Below are 18,516 nucleotides of genomic sequence, written 5' to 3' on the forward strand. Positions count from 1 at the left end.
AAAAGAAAAGAAGCTGGTAGAGAGCTGTGAAGTAACTGCTGTGTTCCGCATCCCATGCTCTCAGCTGCATCTCCCTGCTCTGATCAATGTCTTTCTTTAAAAAAGATTTTAGAGAAATTTAGTCCATTTAGTCCAGCTGACAATCCAATATTTTAACAGAGTCTTGGAAGACTTCAAAGGATAAATGAGTGATGCAATGAGAGAGATGCTGCTTTGTGCACTGCAGAATCTGCTTGCATCAGTCCTGTTTTCTTATGAAAAAAAAAGGGGGGGGGAAGGATTTGGAAAATGGCAATATTCAGATTCATTTTCAGATAAGAGAAATGAGAAATAGGTTGCTACCTTGCTCAGAGCTACTAAGTCAACTTCTGGACAGGCTGTTTATGTCAGAGCTTTCCCTTGCTTCCTTGCAGGGCCATGCCCATCCCTACAACTATCACAGGCTTTCTTTCTTTTCAGACATGAAGCTTGAGTTCCTTTCACATCTCTGTTTTTAGCAGGGTGCTTTGGTGTGAGTCTCCTGTCTTGGATGGTAACTTCTGTTGTTTCTAGATGATTCCCAAAGAAGGTGTGGAAGCACTGCTTCCATTCAGCTTGAAGGAAGAGTGCTTCGTCCTCCTGGACAGCACCATCTGTGGGATTTATGCTGCATGCAAAATACCTGCCTATTAGATTCTGCCACTATAACTACTCTTTCTCACTTCCTTTTCTTTAGATGCAAATGAAATTGTGAAGCGCGTTTTGTTTAGAACTGTGCCAGCATCCCTGATGTGTCTTTCCCAAGTGAAAACTTTTTCTGTACAGCTTTTTAACATGCTGCTTCTGATGAACCGTTCCAGTAATCTTGTAAACTTCTGGCTGCAGTCGTGTAGTCTCACCAGGACTAGCTGATTTGTGCTTTAATTTTCACTCGCCTCCAAATGCATGTAAAATCCCGTACAGGTTGGTGCAGCCCCTCCGCTGCATTTTGCCCCGGGAGCAGCAGCGGGTGCTGCAGCTGCTGGCAGCTCGCAGAAGGCCCTTTGTTTCCATAGCAGAGGAACTCTGGTCATAAAGAAAGAATTGAGATGTCCTTACTCTTCAATCACTTTGTCCCTTTCATTACAATTCAGGCAACAAGCATTCTACCTGCATCGAAAACCAACCAGCAGAGGTTGCCATTGATTTTTCTGTTCTCTCTTACCTGCTGAGCAGCTCTCGGCCCTTCTTGTACAAGACCTGCAGTATTTGGGTGATGTGAGGGTTTGTTGTCAGAGCTCGGGCCTGTGCGTGCACTACCAGGTGCTGTGGTATTGTCCATCACCCGGGGGTGACCCCACGAAGGTGACTCGGTTGCAGTGGTGGCTGTAACGTGGGAGTCTCAGGAGTTAGCACTGCTCAAATCCATATCCAGCACAAGGGACTGGGATTGTCATGTCTGCGGTCTGCTTAGTTTTAGTCTTTGCCATTGCTCATCTGCCTTGGTGTGGGTCCCTTTCTAACAGGCCCTTTGTTTCTCTAGTGCTAACCCCAGCCTGGCCCGAGGAGGGGAGGGAGAAGCCCTGCTTGTGCCCTCGGTGTGTGTGGTGCTTTGTTCTGCTGCTGCACAGGAGGATGGAGAACTGCTCCCTGCTCCACCTCTGCTCCCGACAGGTCTTGCTTAGAGCCCTACATGCAGACTGTAAATGTAGTCCGTAAATTTGTCCTAGCCGTTCACCATTTTGAGGTACCGGAGTGCTTTTTGTCTTCTCTTCAGTCCTTCGACGGCGGGCTCTGCACTTGCCGCGGGGTGTTCCTGCGACCCCTTCCCCACAGCTCCGCCCGCTTTCGGGGCGCCCTGCCGGGAGCCCGAGGGCCGCGTCCCGCACCCCGCCGCCGTTCCCCCGCCGCGCTGCGGGGGGCGCCCAGCCGCGGCCATCGGCTCCTCGGCTGGGAGGAGGAGGAGGAGGTGGTGGAGGAGGAGGAGGAGCAGGAGCAGGAGCTCGGGTGCCCGGGGGGGGTGCAGGAGGGGAGCGGCGGCAGCGGCTCCGGCCGCCCGGCGGGGAGCGCAGCGCCCTGCCCAGCCGCACGGCGCAGGGCGAGGAGGATGCGCTCGGGGGGGGCTCGTCCTGCTGCCCGCACACGGGGCCGGGGAGCGGCGGGCTGGGACGTGCCGGCAGCCGGAGGGCTGAAGGACCGGAACCGTTGGGGGATGTGATAAAAGCCGATAAAAGCCCGAAGGACTTTGTGCGCGGCGTGGCGGTGCGCGGCGGGAGGCGAACTCCGGGAAAGCGAGCTTGCCGTCGAGCTGCTGCAAGGGAATCGAAGACGATTTTTCTTTTCTGGTAGCTGAAATTCCTCTCGAAGACCTGGCAAGGACTGCCGAAAGCTCCAGAGAGGTTCCGGTACTTTTGCAGAGACTTGAAGCAAACGCCAGCGGAATATCTCAATGACCTTGGAAATCATTTTATGTGGATTCATTAATTCTCACCGCCAGTCTTCTGGTCTCAGGAACTCCAGGATTAAAGATGGTTTTAACCTGCTAGGGGCCTTTCAAAAAGCAAGATTGTATGCTATTAATTACCTGCCTAATGATTCCTGAACTAATCAAGCATTTACTTTAAACTGAACGCAGAAGATGCTTTCTTGTAATGTTTGCTTTCTCCACAACTGCGAATAAAATGAGCAAGGTAATGTCCTGCAATTAGAAGAACAATTTTGTTTACACAATTGTTATTATGCCGATCATCTAATAAATCTAGCAATTCTAAAACTACCTAGAAGAAGCAGCAGAATAACAGAATAATGGAGTAGTAAACAATGGCAGCTTTTCTAGTCAAATCAGCATTTCATTAGCCTCACAGCAGAATGCAGATGGAAGTTTCTGTTCGTGTAGTGTGGGGGTTTGTGAAATGATTCAGGTGTTGCTACAGAGGTGAGCAATATCATGGATATAGCTATAAACTCCTGTGTGCCGACCCACTCTAGCAGATACAGCAGAGTTTCTAAAGATGATTATTTTAAATTGCCATTGCTGAAATTAAATTCAAGAGGATTTATTTTGTCTGTGGGGACCTTGAATTATGCTCCTGGCATTAATAATTGTAATGGACTATAACTGTTTAAAGGAATTATGAATATTGACACAAGTCTCCAAATTCTATTCTTAAACCCTTTGGATTTTTAAATGAGTAGACACGATCTTCCTCATTGTATGTGAGATGTATGTTTTCTTTCTTGGGAGTCAGAGGACAAATCTGCCTTGTCCCTCACCTGTCTCCCTCCAAATAAAATTCATTATTCATACCCAAACAGTGGTGAGTCTATTGGAATTAACCTTGACAAAAGTGTTTTCCTTACCTTTCTAATGAGTAGCATGGATAAGACAGAGTACCATCTCCTGAACAGAGCCAGTACAGACAGCATTAGATGATGAACTTTTTCCTTTACTCTCAAGTCACTCTGTGATTTAAATTGAGACATTAAAAAGATTGCCTCCAGCAACCGCTGGACCAGGAAACCTCAGCTGTACCAAGATTCCTCCTTCCTTTCCTTCCCCTCACCCCCCTGTATTCCAAAGTAAATGACTTTCTCAGGAAAATAAACAGAGATTTCCCTGTCATACCCTGGGAAATGAAGGTGGCTCTTATTTTTATTTCCGTATTTCACGGTACCTGTTTGTTTTAGAAGTGCCTTGTGTTTGTAAAGATTGCTCAAGAGCACTGGAGGAGCTGATCAGTGGCCTTTCTCTTTCTGGCTTTTTTTTCTTTCCTTTTTTTTTGTTTTCCTTTCCTTCTTTCCTTTCTTTTCTTTCTCTCTTTTTTTCTTTCTTTCTTTCCTTAAAGCTAAGGTGTGCCAGAGGTGATGCACTGATGCTGAGGAGGCATCAACAGCTCTGGAACTGTAGAACCCTCTCAAATGTAAGCACTGGCAGTGTCTACAGAGAGATCGTGAGACGCTGAAGCAGAGCTTAGCTGCTGTTAAGCATGTCATCTGCTCGCTAACACTCAGAGCGCAGTGTTCCCTAATCACAAAACATGAACCAGTCCCGATGGATTGAATGGAGGACTCTGAATCTGAGCAGTAGTGTTATGAACGTATCTGAGCACCTCTCCTGCCCTCTTGGATTTGGTCACTACAATGCAGTTGACATCTGTATCCTTGAGACGGTTGTTATTATCTTGCTAACTTTTTTAATTATTGCGGGTAACTTAACTGTGATATTTGTTTTCCACTGTGCTCCACTTCTGCACCATTATACCACCAGCTATTTTATCCAGACCATGGCCTACGCTGATCTTCTTGTTGGAGTTAGCTGCTTGGTTCCTACCTTGTCACTGCTTCACTATTCAACAGGTGTCCACGAGTCCTTGACCTGTCAAGTTTTCGGATATATCATCTCTGTGCTAAAAAGCGTGTCTATGGCGTGTCTTGCTTGCATCAGTGTGGATCGCTATCTCGCTATAACAAAGCCTCTCTCCTATAACCAACTGGTCACACCTTGTCGCTTGAGAATCTGTATAATTTTGATCTGGATATACTCTTGTCTGATCTTCTTGCCTTCCTTTTTTGGTTGGGGAAAACCTGGTTACCATGGAGATATTTTTGAATGGTGTGCTACCTCCTGGCTAACTAATGCCTATTTTACTGGCTTTATTGTGTGCTTACTGTACGCTCCCGCTGCCTTTGTCATTTGTTTCACATATTTCCACATCTTCAAAATCTGCCGGCAGCACACCAAAGAGATCAATGATCGGAGAGCTCGATTTCCTAGCCACGAAGTGGATGCTGCTGGGGAGACTGGGCACAGCCCTGACCGCCGCTATGCCATGGTGTTGTTTCGGATAACCAGCGTGTTCTACATGCTGTGGCTCCCTTATATCATATACTTTCTGCTGGAGAGCTCTAGGGTGTTGGAAAACCCAGCACTTTCCTTCTTAACAACGTGGCTTGCTATAAGCAATAGTTTCTGCAACTGTGTGATCTATAGCCTCTCCAACAGTGTCTTCAGGCTGGGACTGCGGAGACTGTCAGAGACAATATGTTCATCTTGTATGTGTTTAAAAGACAGGGATGTACGGGACCCTAAACCAAGGAAACGGGCTAATTCCTGCTCCATTTAAAGAGAACTGGTGTGTGTCGTCAAACACGGAGTTTTGATAGTATTTGCTGTATCTGGGAACTTACCAGAAGAGGAATGTTTACGTGATTAGTGTGCTATGCTGTTAAAGCTGAATTTAAAAGTGCTTTTGGAAAAGAGAAAGGCTGCTCTAAGAGGGGTCACTGAACTTTGCATATAGCTCTTGTGCAATTGTGAGGAGAGCCGTTCAACAGAGGTGATGGAGAAAGTCAGAACTAAAACCTTCCAAAGGGCATGTTATACCTACCACATCAAAGGAGGTTCCTCATAAAATAAATAAGTTAGTTACTACCTTATATTTTTGCCCTTGTAGAAAAGTTGTCTTACTATCTTTGTGTCAGAATATACTGTAGCCTTCTGAATTTAAATATATTTAAGAGGCAACAATCAACTACACAGTAAGTGGCTATCTGTAAATTATATTCCTGAGGACTTACAGTAGATGTTGCAGATTAATAACCAGCTCTGTCTCTGCTCACATCTTGTACAATTTTCAGTTTTACAAACAGTCCACAACGCATAAACCCTACACCGGGCATGATGCTTTTGGATAAAATGGCACATTCTGGTATGACTTTCACAGACCCTTGCCCTCATTTCCCCTGTTATTTATTTATTTATTTATTTATTTAACTATTTAACTATTTTCCCTCCATTCTGTGCATCTCTAAATTCCATCAAGTTGCAGTGCTTCAGTTTGAGGACACCTACAAGGTAAAATGAGTTTCAAATCACTCTTCCTGGAGAAAGCAATAGCCTTTCCTGGCCAGCTGAGTATCTGCAGCTGCCCGTGTACAATGACTTTTTTAGTCTTTCATTCTCTCAGTCCTGTTAAATTAGCACACAGTATTGATGTAGTGTCCTTTAGGGTGTACTAAAGCTTTTTCTTTATTGTCTACACAGATAATCCTAATGCAAATATGATAATCACACACAGCAGTGTGCTATTCTGCTTAGAAAATTAAAAATAAATAACAGAACCTTTTCTTTGGGAAGTCTGAATAGCTTACTGTTGTAGCTGTCAATCCTTTGTGTGAACCTAGCTTGCACATACTATATTCTTTTTTATCAAAAATTTTTTTAGAGAAAATGTAAATTGTGGTCTGTGCCTAATGTTTTCATAGCACATGGAATAGGTCAATGCTACAGAATTAAAAAAAAGTACTCATTTTAAGAGAACTACTTCTGTGCAGTTGTTGAAATCTATGTTTGTTGGACAGGTGCTTTTGGAGAAGGTGAACAAGACAGTCTAGTATTAAATACAGGCAAAGAGCTTCAGTATTTCCTTTTGTAGTGAACTGACTTTCAGGTCCACTGATTGAAACTTTTTTATTTTGCAAGGGCGCACGTTAGGTTTGTGTAATAAACTGCCAGGGGTTCAGATGCATGCCAATCAATAAAATATTTAAATTATTATTTTGAACCAAATGTAATTTTCTTAGATGGTTATTGGCTTTTAAATAAGGCCCAATTATTGATTATTGGTGCCTTTTAACACTGCACTATTATTCCTTCTTTCACCAAAATGCATATGTAAAGACCGTGCCTATTACTTTTTGTACCAGAAGCTAGCCACGTTTGCACACCTGTGGTTTGACTCTAGTTCTCCCTTAATTATGTACTCTGTTTTGTTGAGGTGGTTCTGAACCCCTGTACATTTTTAAACGTGTAAGAAAGTTGAAACAATGGAATAAAGTAGTATTATGTATATCAAACCCAGCCTTGGCTTTAGTTCCCTGCTGTTAACACTCTGTTCTCTGTGAAAGTTCCTCTGGGCTCCGATCACCTTATGAAGGAACTCATGAAGGACTTACAAGTTGACTATTTAAAATCCCAAACTCAAAGCTGTTTGCTTTCTGTCTTAAGTGTTTGTATGCTGGTTCCTAACATTACACAACCTTTAAAGCAGATTGAAATACATCTTGAAACATTCCTCTGGCTAAGCTGAGCTGTTGCTGACAATTAGCCCTGACCTATTATGGAAAAATGAGTAGCTCTCCTTCTGTGGACCTCATATTCCTCCATGTCTATGGGAATGGGCCTGTCGCCTTCTTTTGAAAAATTGCTGTTTATTTCCAAAGATTATTTTGGGCTGCTCCAGAAGGTTGTGTAAGCCTGTTTCTTCTCTCAAACAAGACTTGGATTTGTTTAGTTCTGTGATTATCTGTATCGTTTCCTGCTTAGTTAGGTTCTCAGTGTGCAAGACTTAGTCAAGGAACAGTGAAATATCTCATCTCTCCCAGCTCACGCGGCTGGTGCCATACTGATAACGTAGTTCTACGGCTGTGCTCCAGAGCTGGGCGCTTCCTGCCTCTGGTTTTGTTGGCAGTCCTGGCAACAGGTTTCTGTGTGACCTCCAGAAATTCAAGAAAGGCTCTAGAAAATCCTTGAAGTTGGACAAACCTTTTATTAAAAACAAGAAACATGTCTTGAAGGCAGTAGAATATCTATTTAGCATAGTACTGTAACTACAAACATGTAGAAATACACAAGCTAACTCATTTGTATCGGTAGTGCCTTAGTCGAACCCTGCTTGTAAAACCTCAACAGAGTTGACGCGCATCAACTCGAAGCTTTACTGCCTGCAAGCCGGAGGCCAGGCCGGGAGGCTCCCTTTCTGCAGAGGCTGCAGCACAAGGTTACGCACCAGCCGCTGGCCCCTTGCCCCACAGGGCAGAGTTAGCAATACATCCCTCTCGACCATCGTGCTGAGCTTGTTGAGTTATCAAGTGGGAGTGAAGATTTCTCTTTTCCTTAGGCAGACTTTGAAGGGAGAGAATACAGCAGAAGTCCACTGCGAAGTCCACTGCCCTGCACACAAATCCTAGTTTCCTATACTCATCACATTTTTTTTTTTCTTCCTTAACCATCAACATAACGTTGGTGGAAGAGCACTAATTTGCTTGTCAGGAGCCTGAATTTCACTTTCTCTAAAATCAGACTTCAACCTGTTGTCTGTAAACCCGAGTCTCCTACTTTCCTGGAAAGTGTCAAATTAAACATCTTCAGCAGAGTTAAATACTGCATTTCCTATTGCTGCTTTCAAGGTGATGGGATTCGACCCAGTGGTCAGTCATGCGAATTTTTAAGTGTAGCGTTTTATTTTTCAAAAGTGCTTTCTAAACTCATAATGTATTTATTTTTTTTAAGGGAGGTTTGTTATTGTTTTACTAATGCTATATGAGGATTCCAGCTGGTGCTGACTTCTCTTCCAAAAATGATAAAGGCAGACGTTTCGATGGATAAAAAAAAAAAAAAGTCCAGTAGAAATTTCAGTCACTCAATCTGTCACTTTTAATTTTGAATCTGTATAAAGTTCCATGATGTTGTATGAAAATCTGATTAAGGAATGGGACTTTTAAAGCTGGCATCTCTTACACAAAAATGCTTTAAGAGTATGTTATCCCAGTTTCATGTGCCTAAAGTTCTTCATGAGGTATAAAGTTGCTAGTAATAAGATCACATAATGCTAACCAAATAAATAGATTTGATCGCATCATTACTGATATTATAGGTAATAAGGTTGCTAAAGCTTTAGGTTCCTTAAAAAAAAAAAGGGGGGGGGGGAAGCTAACAGCTACTTATATGTAAAATAGTAAATAAAAAGGTTAAAGTGAAGAGAGACATCTAATAGGTAAGCAAAACAAACATGCATGGAGTTCCTTTGTGCCGTTAGGTTTCTCTGGAATACTTCTGCTTGTAGGAGGCAAGGTAAAGGTCAACTGTGTTACTGTGTTTAGAAACTCATGTCTCCAGCCTAAGGAAAAGGAAAAAAAAATAAATCCTGTAATGGCAGAAAAAATGCTACCAGAAAAGTAATTTTTTCTTCTCCAACTACTATTTGCTTCCTTCTTTTCTGGAATAGCTGAGTGCATTCCTCTTCAAAATAGTCTTTAAAGGGAAAAACAACTGTAGTAATGAAAAGCACAAGGCTGTCTTTTAAATGTTTAATTACTGTTTTTCTTATAGGAAGATTTTTTTTTCCACTTACAAACCCATCTTGTGATCATACTTGGTAAAGCATGAGGTCTCACAGTAGGCTTATTTTTATGCAAAATCTATGTGCATCCTTTGTTGAAAAGTTGTGTTCTGCTTTACTGAGCCACCTTTCCCAGGTACATTTTATGAAGACTTCTTAAAATAGCATTTATTTCATTTTTACAAATATTTTTATGTTATTAGTGTTTGCCAACTGAATATCTGTAGTGATGCTCAGTTTTTATCCTTTCCAAAATTAATAAAAATGTCTTTTTTTTTTTTTTTTTTTTTTTAGTAAAGTAACTTACTAATCAATATTAGCAATGGGCTATTGAGAAAAAGTGGGTCGATATAACAATTTGCAATTTCATTAGCTTCTTATCCTGTGTATGACAAATGGAGCTTAAATATAAACAACAGATAGTTGCTGCAACAGGGTATCAAGTTGCTGGGAAATGCATCAGGGTTTCTGCTCTCCCAAAGCTGGTTTTCAGAATGGAAGTGTTTCATCTTTCCGTATGGCAGCGGTAGCCCAGCAAATAACCATATGGATTGTTTTGTGCTGCTGCTGAAGTGTTGAGGCTCTGTACGCCAACGTCCGAGCTGTTCCAAATGCGCCTTAACCAGAGGTCTGGCTCAGTCCTGGAGCTGACCCTGCCAAGGGGACGTGCCAGAGGTTCATCAGGCCATGGGTGCCGGGGGGAGGCCAATCAGCGGAGGTGGCAGTAGCCTCCTCAGCTAGCCTCTAGGATCGGTTCATCTGCAGGGCTTTCAGTTCTGCTGTCACCTGAAGGATTGGTTTAAGCCTTTGACTTACTGCCCCCTGTACCCTTGCCCTTTCTCTTTGGGCTGTTTTAAGTGCAGGGTCTACATCGTTCAACAAATTCCCTGAATTAGGTAAAATATTTTGTGTGTCACTTGACTGGCGAAACCTGGCATCGCTTTGTTATCTAGGTGATGATTAATTTTTAGGCCTTTCCAGAAAAGGAAGCATCTCGGAGGTAGCATTTTCTTGTCGCTTGCAGATTGTCTGGAATGTTGCTTAAAGATGGCATTTTCCAAAGACTGCATGATTTTTGCTAAACCAAATACCAAGTTAAAGTAAAATCTGTTTTTTTTTTTTTTTTTTTTTTCCCATTTATCCTATACGTGTTTATTTTTTTTTAGTTGATACTGAATTCATATGTAGATCTCTGCAGTCATTAAGCGTTTTTAATTGTTAACAATGGACTATGTCATTATTGTAGATCAGTGGGATGAAAGCGATTCAGAAGGATATTTAAGGTAGCTTCCTACTCACAGATTTTTCTAGTCAAGCTTAAATGACATGACTCCTTTCTCCATCTGATGTTAGGAAAATCCTTCCAGAAAATATGATGTGAGCTCAACAAGCTTTAAGTGCTAAAGGAACAGTACGTGAGTGGAGGAGAAGCTGTTAATGGCTCTGTTCCTCAGCACAACCTCAAGAAAACATCAACAAAATCTAATCTCCCTTTAACATCCATGATTTCTGTGGACTTTTCCTTTGTCTGTACTGTGTAAAAAGTACTGTGAAAGTACTGTGAAGGATAGGTCGAATATAAGGAAACCTTAGTGCTGTCAGCTGTGCTGACAGGAGGCTGGGAAAAGCAATTTCAGGCAGTAAAAATGCCTGGAGATTTTGGGATTTTATCACAGTCTTATGCTGACTCCTGCCAAACATAACCCTCTTGAGAAGAAGGTGATAGAAGTGCTACAGGCTTTTCATTTTACTCTTAATCACCCTGTGACTCGATTCGAGCAAAACGAAGGTGATTCTGATTGAAATGCAGCTTCTATAAATGCAGTCATTACCAGGCAAAAAAGTTGTACGTTTTGTATATGATATTCACTCAGGCCTCAAAGCTTGTAATCTAAATTTTACAATCAGCAATATCAGAAAAAGTGACAAAACACAAAGTTTTTTGTGAAGAGGAAGCTCAGAGATGTCAGCATTAATCACATGAGGGTGTTCCTGTATCTTGGTGATACTGCTTTTTCGTTCTTTGTTTTCTTTAACTTAAATGCATATGCCTGTTGGCTTGTTTCTCTTCTTCTGTAAATTATTTGAATAAGCACAAATTCTTTTCATCATGGAAGAGGTCTGTTTTATGAAATATTTTCGTGAAAAATTGGATAGTGCCTTGGGGAAGTATGATCAAGTGCTCCTTGGGAGAAAGTGCAGAGCATACAAGTGCTTTGAATTTCATACACTTCAGTTAGGGAAGTCTTCAGATGTCTGTATGCGGTGAAGGTTTCTGGTCCTTGAATGTGTCTCTCAAGTGGTATTTATGCTTGTGCATGTATTATTTAAAAGCTGTTCTTGTGTGACATTTGAATTTATAATTGCAAATGGACAAGTGGTATTTCCAGAGACCAGGCAGACTCATTCTGACCTATGAAAGACGCCTGCTGAACCCACAGGCTGTTAAGGCTCCCGGAGTGATGGCAGCACACAGGTTCTCGTGAGCTGTGCTGTTGTGGGGGGGACAAGGCCGGGATGTGTGGACTGAGGCAGGAGAGCTGCTGGATGAGCCTCTCCGTGGCTCTGGGGCACGGCAGCGGGTGACCTCTGGCTGAGTACTTTATATTAATGCCGTTGTGTTACTGTATGTCTGTGCTCACATCTGTGCTTAAACGCCAGCTGTCAAATACAAGGCGTTTGTGTCATTTTGGAAGATGCATTCTCTCCTCTTTCCTGCTGAGATTCCTGTAGATCCCTTTCAGTACCACGTGCCATTTAAACCTCTGATTCACACTCACTGACTAAACCGGCCGTGGTTTAAATGGTTCCAGTTGCAGCAGCAGAGGCAGCAGAACGAAACACGCCTGTGCCTCACCTCCTTTTACCTTGGCTCTCCCAGGTCAGGCTGGCAGCTCCGAGCAGCGCCACGTTTCAGGGGCAGGGCTGTGACATCCAGCGCGATGGTGTGGCCGCCAAGCCCTTGTGTGCTCTCGTACCCACGCTGAGTGGGGTTCAGCAGCCAGAAAATGGCTTTGGGAGACAGCTGAAGGCAGCAGTGCCTTAAAGGGCTTCTACAAGGTTTTTGCAGGGTTTAGAATAGTAAGGAAATTAGTAGAAAGTTTTATTGAAAAAAGGGGAAAAAGAGAGCTTCGTATGCTGAGAGTAATGAATTACTGGGTCAGGAACTGATGGATCTCTTTTTAACCTGTGCCCTCACAAGGTAAACAGGATCTTCATCAAAGAGTTTCAGTATAACCGGGTGGATTGTGGACACTCCAGTTTTTGTAATGATTATTGTGCAACTATACGTCCTTAAGGCTTGTAAACAGTCATATAATGGCAAGGTTCCAGTGGCAGCTTTTTCTTCATTTCAAGGGCTTTGGGGACCACTTTGTGGCTAGAGTCAGATGAGCACCAAGCATATGCTAAAACAACCAAAGCCAAAACAGTCAATACTGGCTATTGGTCAAAGACCTTTATCCAAAACTGCTTTCTCCATAATCCTGGCTACTTAATGTTTTCCAGGCCACACTTCATATTGGCGTATGAAGATGACGTAAAACACTAAGAAATCTAATAAATATAATTACATAATATCATAATAAAATTAGTTTTAAGATTTTTAATTTTTCAACTCAGGACTTTAGGAGACCATATTTTCTGATATTCGGTATCTTGGGATCCAATTAATTATTTTCCTTTGCTGGCTGTGCTTTACATTGACCTCTGGCATGTATTGTTTTTTTTTTAATTCAATCTTAAATTTGAATTTGAATTTTAAATTCAATTTTGCTGTTACTTAGATATGTTCTTCACTTGACTCATGTAAAAGCCTTTATGAGAATATTAGAAAGATCTCGTCCTTCACGGGAACACTATTGAGCCTTAAATCTATTTAGGATGTATTCCATTGTACCTAAAAGGAGCTGCTGTTGTACCTTTTTTACCAGATTTCAGGTGTCTTGGCAATAAGCCTCAGCTCCAGGTGCCAAGTTCTCCAACTTCTTCTGTTGAGCTAGAATAATGTTTGCCACTGATTTTTTTTTTGTAAATGTTACTGACTAAAGAAACTCTGTTCTGGTGGTGAATCAACATTCTATTCGATAGAAATTTCTATTTCTATGGTATGTATTTCCTTTGATTTTGATGAGAGCATATGAGGGTTATTGCTTAAGTGCAGCTAGAAGTTGCGTCCATGTTATCCCTGTGAATTTGTGGCTCCTTTCTTCTGGTTTGCCTTTCTTCTGCCTTGGGAAGCTCGTCTGGGGGGAGGGGGGGAAAGTGTTTGTGATGGTTGGTCATTGATACAATTGTGCTTTGATGGTCATTTTATTTTATGAATTTCACTGCATTAGCAATGCCTGTATTTTAAAAATAAAAGTCATGGCAAAGTGCTCTTGTAATAATGGTATTGATTTTGTTTGTGGTCGAAAATAAATTTATAGCAAGACAATTTTCATTGGTAAAAGAAGATTTCAAATGTGATGTAGGTGAGGAACACCTGCTGATAATTTATTTGGGGAAAGATTTGAATTTCAAATGGCAGCTGAGATTCAAGAAAGAAATGTAAATGCTGATCCTGAAGTAAAGCAGCCCTCGTTTTTTCAGCTGGTAATGAAATGAGTTGTGTCCGTCTCCTGTCAGCAAGAGGTTCTGGGTTACCAGAAGTCATCGTGTGGAAACGTCGTGTGCAGTTTAACAAGCAGCAGCCAACCCCAAAGCTGTGGGATAGTAGTAGTTAAAATAAAGAAAACTGTTAGAAAGCATCAGTACCATCAGCATGGCATGCCTGGGCCTTGAATATTGTGTGCAAGCCTGGGCTGTGGTGTTCCAGCTGAAGGAGTGGTGGGGACCTGCTTGGCCCTAAGGCAGAGTGGAGGGGCTGGGGATTTGGGGCTGGGGTTTGGGTCCAGAGCTTGGGTCTAGGACTTGGTTTGTGGGCTTGGGCCTGAGGTTTGGGCCTGGGACAGGAGAAGGAGGCACAGGGCAGTGAGAGGCCTGCACGAGGCCTGAGTGCCCTGGGCAGGAGGGCAGCTCACAGTTGCTCGCTGTCTCCCTTCCAGTGGAATAAATGAAGATTGAGGTAGTGGGATGAAAACAAAGCCTGCGGAATGAAACTGGGGGATGCATTGACAAAAGACACTTTTCCATAGCCACCATTGGCACCTGTTGGTGCAGGTGGCATGATGCCAGAGCTGAGGGTCAGCCTGAACTGTCTGCTCCTAATTCCTGCTGTCGCATTGTTGCATCTTTAATACTTTTCTTATACTAACCTTGAATACTCCTTTTCATGGTTTTTCTGTCAGGTAGAGAATGCACAATTTACTGCATCTGTTTTTTATGAATAAAATTGTGAGTGAAACATGGACATCTGTGGCTGTGCATCTTTGTGTGTCTGTGGAACACGGCTGTGAGAATAGAAGTATCAGGATGATCAAGTGTCCCCGTCGTTTCTGCCTGCTGAAGCAGAATATCTGTTGGAAGAGCACCATCAAAGCAGTAGTTCTGATATCAAGTGATTGGGGGTAAACTTCTCCTGTTTTCCCCCAGTAATCATAGTAGCTAGGAGCCATTTTCAGCAAGTGTTACTGGCAGTCCACAGCAAAAAGGGCTTCTTAGCCCTTTCTCAACATCTTTTTTGTTGTTTGTTTTAAAATACAGAGTTGACTGAAGTTAACAGGGAAACTAAGAAGGTCCCACAGTGAACAAGGCAAGTGCCTTGATGAGCCATAGTAAGGATGGAGTATGACTGTGTTGCTCAACTAGTAATTAGCAGCATGTCATTTATTTTCAGAAACAATGCATCATCCATTCAGAAATAAAACCAAAATTCAAACCAGAATTCTGTGAAACTGGGGCTGATATATTTATGGAGCTGGAAGCAGCATCTAGTTTGCTCTGCCCGTCAGTGTATCTCCGTAACTGTATGTTCTCACCAGCTTTTTGTAGAGGAGAGCTATTTCATCCCACTCCTTTCATTCTGCAATTAGATAAGTTAAATATGGCTTGTCCCTAATAACAAGTTCTCATTTTCTTTTAAAACCAGCATCAGTAGTGGTGTTCTGTGAATAAAATGTGATGTTTGATGTACGTTCAGGTCCTTTCCCCACTTAGATGCCTCATATAAACATGAGTGCCTTGTCTGGTTTGTGTTCTTACAGAATTTAAGCAGGCTTGCAGAAACCAGCAAGACGGTGGGAACTTTGTTTTCTTCTGTATGAAGTGTTTTTCAAATAATAACAGATATACTTGTGCAGTTGACCTTGAAATTTCAGGCAGATATTTGGTTTATACTATAGCTTTGTGTTTGGGAAACATTCTTGTTACTGCTCATTTAAAATACTGAGAAATTAAGGTATAGGTACTAACAAGCATTTCAAACATGCCTCCCAACAGTATTTACATTCATACACAGAAAAATTTCGGTCTAGATGTCAGCAGAACTTTACAATATTTTCAGCAAGATGCCTTTTTGTAGCTTTTACATGCGGCAGCTTGTTCCAATGATTAATTGTAGGTAATTTGGTACAACACTTAATCCTTTCTTCAAGTAAAATTCCCATTGACTTTTGGAGAAATCTTGAATTTTAAGGAGCCTTGGCTCAGTTCTCTACATTCAGACTACCAGTGATATGGAAAGCCTTAAACTTGTGATTTTTAGGCAAGTGCATGACATGACTCATGATTGGCTCCATTGCAGTAGGAGGGAATGCATCAGCAGCATTACTAATGAGAACAGAAGTCTCACAGAAAAAAGTGTGCATCCGTGTGTGTGTGTATGCTAAACTGAAAATAAAGTTCACTTATGTCCAAAAAAAAAATCACATTTTTCATCTCTGTTAAGAAAAACTGCTAAAATGCTAGACCATAAAAGAAAAAAAAAAAAAAGGAACGAATGTTTCAGTCTGGTTTGCTAAATCGCACTTCATATTTTCAGTCCATTTCCAGAACAAGCAAATTGACCAGCAGGATTGCAAAACAATATTAATTTTCCATGTATGTAAGCATGCTAATAATTTAAGGGTATTAAACTATATTTTATAAGATTAGTAAAAAAAAAAATGCAGATATAGTTTGTTTTGGTAAACACATGATGGTTTAAAAAGTATAACTGCAGAATATTGTTTTGGAATGACTGTGTCTGAATTCCAAAGTTTAGCTAAATTTTGTTGTAGTTTCTTTGTTGAGCCCTCCCAACCCAATCTATTCTGAAAAACGTATTGCATTGCTCTTATTTTGTAGTTTAATAGGCATATTGACAGCTTTTCTTTAAGTGAAATAATGCCATATGAACATAAAAGGCTTTAAGTATTTTATAATAAATTAATTCATTCAAGATCAAGTCTTATTTTTTATTATTGCCATCTGATACTGTCCATTTTACTTGGCAGAATACTTGAACATTCAAAAACAGTGTTGAAACCTCAAATCCTCTAGGAAATATATATACATTTTTAAATCAAAACCACAGTTTTCTGTTTATGATTTAGACTGTGATCCTCACAAAACAATCTTATTTAATTGTTTACTGTTGTGTAGAATTTTTGTTAGATATTTAACATGGTTCCTTGACCACTGCTACAAGGAGCTTTTTTTCTGTGAGAGTTTTCCACATAACAGAAGATTGTTGGTCTTTCCTCAGTTTATTATTTGTGCCTTCTTTATTGTCCACAGGAAAATAATCTCATGCATATAAATCAAGTTCAGGTCATATCTTTTGCTGTTACAGCTGGACAAAAAGTTTCATCTCGGTTCAGTCTTGTCAGCTCTTTCTGGGTCTTTGCAGCAGCATCCCTAGCTGTATTTGAGTGGTCCTGCTTTCTTATTAATCGTTTTCCTTTAAAATTAGGGCAATATTTGCATACATTGTGTTACATTCGTATTTAATTGTTCTTAAAATGTCATTGATTCGGATAGATTTAGAGCCTGAATTTAGAATTTGGTGCCAGTAAATTTTTTATCCTGTCTTGTTCACTGCCACAATCTCTTACAAGTGGTTTGGAAGATTGGTAACTTGGATCCTCATCAACCATGTAGTTATAGGTTGTAAAACAGGCAGCCTTCGATTAACACTCATTTTATTAGTAGTAAGGTCATTCACAAGACATAAAACAGTGTGTAGGAATAGACACAAACCCATTCTGAGGTCTCTTTGACCTTGTGTTCTGCAATTCTGGCTCTAAAGATACCAAACCTAAAACCCACCTCAAACTCACAAAATGAATTCCTGAAGCCAGGACCTAGTCAGGCCATGTAGGCCTGCAAGCAGACTTACGTCAGCCTCATGTGCGAGCACATGCATTGAATTTCATACACACAAGGCAGAAGCTACATGTGTTATGTTCCAGATGTGTTTTTGTGCTCCTATGACTGACTTCCTTTAAAAACTCTTAAAACTTTTCCTGTATCAGAGAACGGGCCAGGCGACACTGGAATTCTGATGAAAATTATATTATTATTATTATTATTATTATTATTATTATTATTATTATTATTATTATTATTATTATTATTATTATTATTATTATTATTGTTTTATTGGTGTGAGCAAAGAATTGTTGTAGGTTTGCTGTTAGGGCTTATGTAAAATGTGAGGCTGGAGGAGGACATCCTTCCCTCCCGGCCTGCCACACGCAGAGATCCCATCTGGGGCATGGGATGAACTCCAGATAGGGCTTGGAATGCATCCAGGAGATGGTACAGAAACCTTGAAGCAAGCACAACAAAACAGAACCAAGCAAAGCTTTTCGGTGATGTAAGGATTTTTTCATGTGCGGGAGGCTACAAAGTGTTAATTCCCTCCGGCCAGTGTGGGAAGTGTGGGAAAGGGGTAAGTTTTAGGGGTTTCAAGAATGTTTTGGCTGAAACCTTATGCCTTGTTTTGGAGGGTGCTTCTTCTTGTGGTACTGTCAAATACAGGCTTCTGGAGCAATGCTCTTTTTATTCTCTAGATTAGTTAATTTATTTCTCCCAGTAGGACTGAGCATGAGAGAAAAGAGAAGCCTGCACAGCCATCCTTACCTATCCTAGATTATATTTCTAACATTTTGGTATTTGTTTCTATGAAAAGTCATTTTCTCAGACCTGTGAAGTAAAATCTTCCTTAGAAAAGCAAAAACTATTTTTATTTTTTTATTTTATTTTTTTTTCCTTTGGATGGTTTTAAATTGCTGTTTTTTCTTATTGTTATACATCATTATTTGATTTCAAAACATACCCATAAGTCCAAATTTGATCTGATCTGGGGCATTCACAGTCTCTTAGTTTATATTCAGCTTATATTACCTAAACTTTAAGTAAATATTTTAATTCTGTCATCAGGTATAATCTATCCAGTAATAATTCTGTTTAAAACAAAACAGAAACTAATTTATTCAGATCATGCAAGAGCTGAGCTTCTAACTAATTTTGCACTTTCAGATCATCCATGTTTCTCTTGCCAAGGTTTCCCTTTGGT

At 41.0% G+C, this 18,516-nt stretch overlaps 2 protein-coding genes across 11 annotated transcripts in view; both read left to right on the plus strand.

Annotated features, from left to right (window-relative positions):
• RABGAP1L (RAB GTPase activating protein 1 like) overlaps positions 1 to 18,516 on the plus strand; it is a 255,581-nt gene that overhangs the window by 91,861 nt on the left and 145,204 nt on the right. The window lies entirely within an intron of this gene.
• Positions 1,935 to 13,796, plus strand: GPR52 (G protein-coupled receptor 52). The gene has a single exon (XM_068690424.1). The coding sequence runs from the start codon at positions 3,996 to 3,998 to the stop codon at positions 5,079 to 5,081; it is 1,086 nt and encodes a 361-aa protein (XP_068546525.1). The 5' UTR covers positions 1,935 to 3,995; the 3' UTR covers positions 5,082 to 13,796.

The sequence above is a fragment of the Anas acuta genome, chromosome 8, assembly GCF_963932015.1.
Source record: "Anas acuta chromosome 8, bAnaAcu1.1, whole genome shotgun sequence".
Lineage (NCBI taxonomy): Eukaryota > Metazoa > Chordata > Aves > Anseriformes > Anatidae > Anas > Anas acuta.